Genomic DNA, 9,867 nt, shown 5'->3' on the forward strand with positions numbered 1-9,867 from the left:
GATTCAGAAGTGGACTTGATTATGAGTGCAACTTAATTTTTTTTAACCTTTGATAATGAAGTTGACAATTATGTATTGTAGGGGAAAACTTTTATCTAAAATGCTGTACACATTGTTAAAAAATAAGCATAATAATAATGCATAAATTCAGAGGAGAATGACTGAAAATGAACTAAGGAATAACTGATTTATGAATCTTTGTGTCTTTTTCTTCTTCTCTTGTCTCTACCCAGGCCCAGCCAATCCCTGATGAGCTGCTGACTCGGCAATTAGGAAATCAGGCCACATTCAGTCCCGTTGTGACAGTAGAGCCTCGTCGGCGCAAATTCCATCGACCAATTGGGCTGCGTATCCCCTTACCTCCATCTTGGAGGGAGAGTGCACGTGATGCCGGCGAAGGAGACACTACTAGCCTCCGCCTCCTCTGCAGTGTTATTGGTACAGTCCGGTTCTGATCTATTTCAAAGAAAACATTGTCTGAAATTGATATTTGTGTTCTGGAGAAAGGAAGATTGTCTTGAACGCCAGTCTTTTCCAGCCTCGGCCAGATTTGATGTAGCTGTCCTGCCAGGCTGCTTGGAAAAGGCTGAAACAGACTGGTGTCCTGCCTGGAGAGGGACACTGGGATAAAGATAGACTCAGCAAGTTCATTCCAGATGGTGTTGGTAAAAAAAAAAAAAGGATTTTATAAAAAAATGTAAACCTTCTGCAGGTGGCACCGCTCCCGCTCAGTGGGAAGACATCACTGGCACTACCAAGCTCATGTATTCCCACAACTGTGCCAACTTCACTACCAATGTGTCTGCAAGGTGAGACACAAAAGCATTCAAGGATAAAGCATCTAGGAGCGAATTTACTGAACGGTTGCACTACATTGTGCGTTGTATTTCAGCACAAAAAGATGCATCTTATTTAACACCTATAATCTGTTTTAAGCAGCCACTAAATGTGTTAAAATAGCACTGTACCATAAATAATACAAAGTCAATGCCATTCTTTTCATTGCTAACATACCTAATTTTACTGTAAATTAGGCTCATTTATAAATTGTGCTTTATTCAAAAACCTCAGCACTATTTTCCTTGCACAATTAACATTGTGCTTTTACCATCTCTGAAAACAATTCATTCTTGGTGAATTCCAGCCGCCATTACATTTATATCTATGACATTTATATTTATTACATACCGCCATTTATATTTATACACATTTACAAGTGAACATTGTCTCTTGTGACCCTATTTTTTCCCCTCTATTGTACATGTGTCTGTCCTCTGTTTCGCTGCAGGTTCTGGCTGGCGGACTGTCCACGAACGGCAGAGGCCGTGACCTTCGCCAACCTGCTGTACCGTGAGCTGATGTCAGTTCCATACATGGCCAAATTTGTTGTATTTGCTAAGATGAACGATGCCAGAGAGGGCCGCCTGCGCTGTTACTGCATGACTGATGACAAAATAGACAAAACCCTTGAGTTGCACGAGAACTTCTCCGAGGTGGCCCGCAGCAGGGACATTGAGGTTAGCTGACATAAAAGCATATGTATATGTCATATATATTTTTCTGATGTACACAAAAAAAAAAAAAATCAGAAAAATAGGATCAATTTTCTTTTAGCATTGTTTTTAACACCAGTGTCTTTTCTGAATGTGCATTTTGCAATGCATGATGTGTCTTGCCTCATTTGAATTGTTCTTAAAGTTTTAATTTCTAGGATTCTGTTTTTACAATGCAGTTTAGATCTCATTTTTCAGCATTTTCAAAAGGAATAAGTAATAAAATGCAAGTTTATGATGCAGCTGTCTACTGTACACAATGACGTCGACTCGCTACATTAGCGCTAAGTCTCTGACTCATTCTGAATCACTGCTCTCCTTGTGTTTCTCCTTCCTTTTCCTCCCACAGGTGATGGAGGGGATGCCGCTGCACTTAGAATGTTCTGGAAACCTGGTGCCCGTGAGGAAAGCAACCCAGCAGCCTCGTAGCTTCAGTTTCCAGGCCTTCAGAGACAACCGGCTACCTGTCTCTGTAAAGGTCTGTACATCTGTCTTTCCCTATTTCTGTCTATCCGTGAGAGAGTCTTTGGAAATATAGGCTGATAAGTTCATGTCGACTTCCCTTGTTTTAAAAATATAATTTTTTCAGTCAACCTACACATATTTGTGTCATTGAGTGTCATCTTGTGTGTGTGTTAGCATTGTTTGATCATCTTGTCAATTTTATGTACTCTCTAATGTCTTCAGAAGGGCTGCACATGTATTCGAAATAAAATGGCCTAGTGTGACCCCAGAGCGTTCAATTAACACTGCACTTTCTTTATAGCGTCCACTGTGAGCGTAAAGTGCTTCTTGTTAACTACATTTTTACAAGAATGCAATTTTAATCTAAGTTCTAAAATCTAATAATGTGACACTGGGTCAAGGCTAGAAATTATAACAGGAATATTACAGATGCTTATTATAGCTATTTTATAATATATTATTATTGTAATTGTTGCAAACTGCTCCGAGACTAGGGTTGGAGATCCAAATGCAGTGTTATTGGAACAATCCAGAATCGTAATCCATATAACAGGCCAAGGGTCAAAAAATTCAAACATAAAACAAGGTCCAAGAAACACAGGCAAACAGGGTAATCCAGAACAACAGGCAGAGAATCAAAAACCAAGACACAGAAAACCAGTATATCGCTCAGAATGACAGTGTAACACAAATACAAGACTTCGCAACGAATGACTGAAAACACTGGGCTTTTACTATATAGGCAAAGCTAACCAGATAATGACACACAGCTGAATGTAATCACACATAATTCAACACCAATTCACATAATGAGAACAGGCAGTGGATACTGGGAAATGGAGTTCATGATGAGATTGCACAAGAGACTGAAGGAGTGTCCTCTGGTGGCGATCATGGGCACTCCAGCTGGCTGATGTGACATTAATATTCTAGATAATATTAATAAATAACATTCTAATATTAAATTATTTGTATTTATATGTCCAATTGTACTATTTTATAATAAATTCTGTTATATTAATATTCTGTGTAATATTAATAACTAGTATTCTAATATTAAATTATTAGTAATAGTATTTTCATTATTACTAATGTTGAATTGGTGTTTGTTTTTTTGTTTTTTTAATGTGTGTGTGGAAAGCTGACAAAAGAGATAAAGTGGTCAAAAGACTGGACAAAAGATATAAAGATATGTGTGTCCTCTTTCAAGTCCACTTCCAGTGTGAATACAAACAGAACTGGGTACTTTTTTTTTTCACTTTTGGATCACTTTTTTTTTAAGAGGACTCAAGAGTGAACACCCCTTAATAGTAACACTTTTTTTTTTTTTTTACTAGCAATAGATCGTGGGTAAAACGACTGGACTTTGAACCAAAAGGCATTGTTTGCCCAGTTTTTGAGAGCTGCTGTTTCCATGTAATGTTATGCTAATTTGGTTCTTTAAGTAAGCAATATGAGATGTTACATCTTTATCATATCGCAGCTGGAATCACAGTCGCAATATTTGTCAATATTTTTGGTCTAAATCGTGCAGCCCTTGTCTTCAATGTCTCTGTTTTTTCCAAGTGCTGTCTTTCTCTCCTCATTGTTTCCCTCCCTTCATTTTGGTGTCTGTCATTGTGGCTTACACTCTGCACCTCTTTCTGTGATTGGTCAGCCACAGACGAGCTGCTCTGTGTTGTATTTTGTGGCGTAGTGGTTCACCTCGTAACTGTTGTATTAGTCACGTGAGCATGCCCTTAACTCTTTCACCTTCTAGCCTGCCTGCCTGCCTGTCTGTATGTCTGTCTCACTGTCTCTCTCTCTCTCTCTCACGGTCACTCACTTACTGTCTGATCTCACAGACGGCCAGGTAAAAGTAAAGGTAAATCTCTCTCTGTCTCTCGCCTGCCTATGGACTGCCTCCATCCCCTTCCCCACCTCCCGTCAACCTGTATGAGTCACGGCCGGGCAGCTGCTCTGTCTAACACCCTTTAATCTCTCTCTTTCTCTATCTCTCTCTCCTCTTTCTCTCCCTTAATTCATCTCCCCCCTCTCTTTTGTTCTTATTTGACCCTCGCCTCATTTTCCCCCCTCTCTTTCATCCTGTTCTCCTCTCTCCATCTGTTTCTCCCTCCCTCTCCATTTCCCCTGGCTCATCAGGTGAGAGACGGCAATAAGGAAGCCACCGGGTTCCTGTCCTTCCTGCGCAAGTCCACCAAGTACGAGGACACGCAACACGTGCTGTGCAACCTCAACATCACCATGCCTCCCTGTGTCAAGGTGCTGTCGCTGTTCATTTCCTCTCTGATCACTTACACCTTAACATCTCATGAACTCTATTCTAACAAGACGTGTTTGTGTTTCACAGAAACAAATTGATCACAGCTGTGTTTTGTCACTCAACCTCAAGTAAAAAAGAAAAAAAAAAAGAAGCAAATTACCTACTGATTTTTGGACTAACTTGGGCGGCCTCTGAGAAATCTAATTCCATGTGCATACAAATGTCTGTGATTGCTGATCTTGAGCTATTCAGTGTGAATTTAAAATCTACTTTCTTGGTAAATAGCAGTTGATGGTTCATAGACTTCCTGCTGGAATCACATCCAACATTAAAACAAGATTAAAGGTATAGTGGAGGATTTTCCCGAATTTTAGAAAAGAACCGCCCTCTCCACTTTTTGAAAAAATGCACATGCGCAACACTCTACCTGCTCCCGAGAGGGAACGCCTATTAAACGTGTGCATGAGAGAGCATGCACGAGCCTAGTGCGTGACTTGTGCCAGGGCTAGCATCGCTAATCATAGCTTACATTAACTTTTACTAGCAGTGATTTTAAATGGATTTCTCCAAATAGCATGCCAAACTTAACCTGTCGAGTAGAAACTTCGCGACTGAGGCATCAGTGGGAAGCCCAACCTGTGCTTTTAGCGCATGCCAGCGTGTGAAATATTCTCCCAAAAACACTCTGGTCTTATTTCTTTCTTCAGAGGGCTTTCTCCTGTCATACAATTCGTAGACACTTTTTCTCTTGCGACCCTCAGACATTTTGAAAAAACCCGGTGAGAACGGGCGAGCTTCAATGAATGGCTGAAACCGTAGCTCACCACCATAGACAGTATATAAACGGCTCACCACACATATACACCTGAAAGTGCGCATGCGCAGAAAGCGAAAACTACCTAGGGACGAGCACGTACGACGGCCTACGTAAACATATCACCAGAATGATTGACAACTAGGAGGGCCAATAGTCTTGATGATCCACCCGGAAAAAGAAAATCCTCCACTATACCTTTAAAATAAAATATTGCTATTCAGAAATAATAAATAAATAAATACATATATTATTTTATATATATATGTTATTTATAAATACATTTTATTTAAGAATCTGTCAAAAAAAATGTTACCTTCCAAACTCAAATGACATTCAAATGTATTTGTTATAAGTAACTAATCACCAGCTCATAATGGAGTTCCTCTAGACCATTGTTGTCTAGACCATTTAACTCTAAGGTTCAATTAAAATACATGATTAAATAAATTGTCATTCTTTTTTTGGGAACATGGCATTTAGGATATATCTAGAGATATCTCAAGATATTTCTTAAAGGTACATTATATTGTTCAGGCTACATAAATAGTTGTCATTCCAGTTAAACTGATAAAAATCGACTTAAATTGATTAAAATTGCATGAGAAGTTGGGGCCGTGCCACAGCAGTCAGCGCATTTGCACCTTATACTTTGAAGTGTGATGAAGGTTTGAGCTTGGCTTATTCTCATTCCCACTGTCCTCAGTGTGTTTCTGTGACCACACTATATTTCAGAAAAAATGCAGGAAAAAAACTGAGACCAAAGATAAGATGGAAAAAAATAAAGACATTAAAAAAGTATATAGTGTATTGCACAATTCATCTTGATTTCATCCTATTCTCATATCAAATGCTCGTCAAATGTGAATATAAAAAGTTTGAAAAATGAAAAAAGGGAAATAAAAGGAGTTGATGCAGTTGGTGTTTCAGATGTACTATTGTCTTCAGATTCTCTTCCTGTGTATTACAACACCTTCAAGCTATTTTTAGACATGAGTACTTTGCCTTGATGTGTATAGGGCTACATGCTCCAAAAAACACTGCATGAAAGACAAAGCACTGTACATAATACATTTATTTCTCTTAGGTGGTGGGTAGCGATGAGCGGCGGAGAACGTTGACCCCTCTCGCCCTGAGGGAGAGGTACAGCGCCCTGAACGAGTCCGGCCTGGGTAAGACATAACGTCCCCTTAACTGTGGAGGAGGGGGGCTTTTGAATGCTGTACCCATATCCTTGCTTCTATACCTGCCCAATCTCTCATGCATGGCTGTGACTGGGCATTGGATGCTGAGCACTGCCCTCTTTTATGAGGGTGATGCTGGGATTGCACTCACTGGGGCCACATCTAACACAAACAATTCAGAGAAACGGGTGGCCCTTACATTTACTGAGCGAATGAGCAGTAATGAAACGCATGGTGCTGGTTTGATTCCAGAGTAAATACTCATAGCATGGCAAACTCTAGCTTTGAGAATGAGCTTTAAAGTGAACGGACTTGGTAAAAGCTGCCTGTTTAGACATGTAGAAGGTGGAGGAGTGATTATAGAGGGAGGTTCAAGGCGGCTTTGCCGTCCGAAACGCATCACATCTTCATTGTTCTTGAAGCAGATGAAGCCAACTAATGTATGTAGTATGTACCAGTTCTTGGTAAGTATCGATCAACGTTATAGTTTCAGTCATCATTTATAACTAATCTTAGTCATTTCACTGGATCTGGTCATTTTTACAGGATGTTTTACCATACAGTATAGTGGCTTTAATGTCATTACATTTATAGTCCTTCCTCAGCCGTTTTCATTACATTCCTGTTTTTCATGCCTTAATTGACAAGATCTTTACTGAACATGTTCATTATTCATATATATAAATATATAGATGTATATATTTATATATGACAGATAAGACCATATATCAACTAACTCAAGGATATGGTTATTTTGTTAATGTGATCTATAGTGTTTATTATATTAAGTCTCCTGGGTTTTCCAGGATCAGCCACAGTGAAATATATCCACTAGCGTAAAGTTGTAAGCTGGGTATGTTTTTAAAGTGTTTCATCATTGGACCGTCTGTGAAAACTCTGGTATATTTTGTCTTTGATTCAGCCGCTGTAAATGTCATGGAGAGAACCGAGCTAAAGATCACAGTAATAGCAGAACAGCTGGGACTGAGCTGGACCGGTAAGAGCTCTGCCTCTCGTATCTCTTTTCATTACCTCTCAGTCTTTTTCCCCTCAACTCATATTCTATAATTGCTTCCGTCTGTTTTCGTTGTAGAACTTGGGAGGGAACTACAGTTCAGTGTGGATGACATTAACCGGATGAGAGTGGAGAATCCCAACTCTCTCCTGGACCAGAGTTTGGCTCTGCTCAACCTGTGGGTTAGCCGAGAGGGCAAGAAAGCCAAGAGTGAGGATCCGTACTAAAACACTCTACCACTTTGTGGCTTTATCCACCTTCCCTAGTGAAAAATTAATATACTAAAATGTAATTGAAATACATTTATTTTATGCTACAAATACATTTACATGTACTTTGTACATGTACTTATGTAACATAAATGTAACATAAATATCCTGCAATTGTACTGTTAGTATACTAAATTGGCATGCTTAAAGTCTGCTAAATTGGAACAAATAATTTTGTACTTAATGCACTTTAGATATCAAGAAATAGTGGTCCAACTAAATATATACTTAAGTATATTTGATTTTGCTAAAATTTAACTATTGCAAATATACTTTAGGTACACTTTAAATGTCTTGCATTTAAAGAATGATATTATACAAAGATCATACTATCCTTACTAATAGTGATATTAAAACACATTTTAGACTTAATATTAAGAAATGTGCATTGTGCATTAAAAGAAGTACTCCAAATAAAGTTTAATTATAATATATAGTCTCTGTAAATATGTTAATGGATTTGTTGTATACTTAGTATGAAATAAATGTATTTTAAAACCATTTTGGTATAGGTTTTTTTCACTAGGGTTATTTTGCAACATGTCAATAAGCTACTTTGTGTGAACGTGCGAGACTTCCGATTCATTCGCCGCTATAGGGAAGTAACCAGATGAATAACAAAGTGCAGTAAATGGTAAAACTATTTGCGCTACTTACAGCGTGTCATAATGGACGGTTTTTGTTCAGTTAAAATAACGAAGCGGATGAGACCGGAAGCCTTGGACATTTAAGTTACATATGCCCACACCCGTGCTTACGTTAAAAATAAGGTGGATACATAGTATTATTATTATAAACTAAGCTAACTTTTGCCATAAAAAAAATGTCATAGCCAGAAACAGAAAATTTAACTGCAACTATGAAAAGTACTGCTGAAATGAACTAAAACTAAACTGAAATGTTCATTTGAAAATGAAATTAAAAGCACAAAACTAACGTACACGGAATTATTTCATTTACAGAAACTAATTTTACTCTATATGACAGTTTCCTTGTCTCTGCATGCGTCTATAACACTTCATCCATCATCATATGTTCAGTGGAGAACCTTTATGGAGCGTTGAAGAACATTGACCGGGCAGATATTGTGAAGTCTCTGGAGGCTCAGGCTCCACAGGGTCTTCCCGAGGCGGTGGAGGAAGGAGCCTGCAGGCTGGCTGATCGGGACTCCACTCTTCTTTCCCCTAGTGTCATCAATGGTAAGAACAGACTGCAGCTTGCACTGATCTTCTAATCCTCTGTGCGTTCATCAATGAATTAGACTCCATGTAAACCAAGGCTTAGATGTTTGAAGCTGCATGGGTTGGCCACTAATTGCATACTAGCTCTGGTCTTCCAAAATCTAGAGCATGAAATTTGGGTATGAGACAGGATTTAATGAGAATTTTTTTCCACTGATTAATCAGGCATGCCATGGCAATGCCTCCATTTTCAGCCTTTTCCATTCATTATTACTAAACAAACTTCTCTGTAGGGAAAAACTGTTATCACGTGATGGCATTACTTGACAAATATGAGATTTGCTTCAGTGCAACAGGTATATATAACAAATGCAAATACAAATTTGTATAGCAATATACATTTTGCAAGGTAATTATGATAATGGGAACATTGGAGTGTGTGTGTGTGTGTGTGTGTGTGTGTGTGTGTGTGTGTGTGTGTGTGTGTCATGATTCCTGTCTTGTGTGGACTTTTGTTATGTCCTGGTCTGTGCCATGTTTTGTAGTCCCTTGTAGTTTGTTATGTTGATTAGTCTTCCTCATTATCTAGTTAAGTTGTTTGCCCCTGTGTATTTATAGCCCTTGTGTTTCATTTGTTACTTTGTCAGTTGTTGTACATGTAATGGTTGCTTTTGTTTCTGTGATCCTCGTGGTTTTGTTCCTTTGTTCCTTGAGTTATGTTTTATATGTTTATTGGTTACTTTATTAAAAATCCGGCATTTAGATCTTCGCCTGTTTTCCTCAGTATGTTACAGTTTATATCCTTTATTAAAAATGTTCCCATTACCATAATATTTATATACTGTATATATTTCTTTCTCATATTTTCTCGTCCAAACTTACAAAAAGGTCCTATGCAATTGTAATACGCACAGTATAATAATGGTGAAATTCAGTTACTGTAAATTCCAATAAAATTTTATTTTATATAGAAAAATGACATTAGGCAAAAATTCTATTGGGAAAACAAATCATTCCCTGGTTTCACAGACAAGACTCAAGCCTAGTCCCAGACTAAAATGCATGTTTTAACTTATCTTAACTAATCTTAAAACATGTCAGTGTCAATGTCTCAAGATGCACA

At 38.3% G+C, this 9,867-nt stretch overlaps 2 protein-coding genes across 4 annotated transcripts in view; both read left to right on the top strand.

Moving 5' to 3' along the window:
* Positions 1-9,867, top strand: part of ank1b (ankyrin 1, erythrocytic b) — a 65,813-nt gene that overhangs the window by 48,793 nt on the left and 7,153 nt on the right. For all 3 annotated transcript variants that reach the window (XM_084387357.1, XM_084387358.1, XM_084387359.1), the window contains 9 exons: positions 234-438; positions 713-809; positions 1,289-1,517; positions 1,903-2,031; positions 4,161-4,280; positions 6,183-6,267; positions 7,202-7,276; positions 7,373-7,504; positions 8,604-8,762. In XM_084387357.1, the coding sequence (XP_084243483.1) occupies positions 234-438; positions 713-809; positions 1,289-1,517; positions 1,903-2,031; positions 4,161-4,280; positions 6,183-6,267; positions 7,202-7,276; positions 7,373-7,504; positions 8,604-8,762 (1,231 nt within the window). The remainder of the gene's footprint in view (positions 1-233; positions 439-712; positions 810-1,288; positions 1,518-1,902; positions 2,032-4,160; positions 4,281-6,182; positions 6,268-7,201; positions 7,277-7,372; positions 7,505-8,603; positions 8,763-9,867) is intronic.
* c6.2 (complement component 6, duplicate 2) overlaps positions 476-9,867 on the top strand; it is a 75,186-nt gene continuing 65,794 nt past the window's right edge. Inside the window, exon 1 of the mRNA XM_084387362.1 lies at positions 476-488. The gene's annotated coding sequence lies outside the window, so the exon portion shown is untranslated. The remainder of the gene's footprint in view (positions 489-9,867) is intronic.

This window comes from Rutilus rutilus (genome assembly GCF_951802725.1).
Source record: "Rutilus rutilus genome assembly, chromosome: 18".
Taxonomy (NCBI): Eukaryota; Metazoa; Chordata; class Actinopteri; order Cypriniformes; family Leuciscidae; genus Rutilus; species Rutilus rutilus.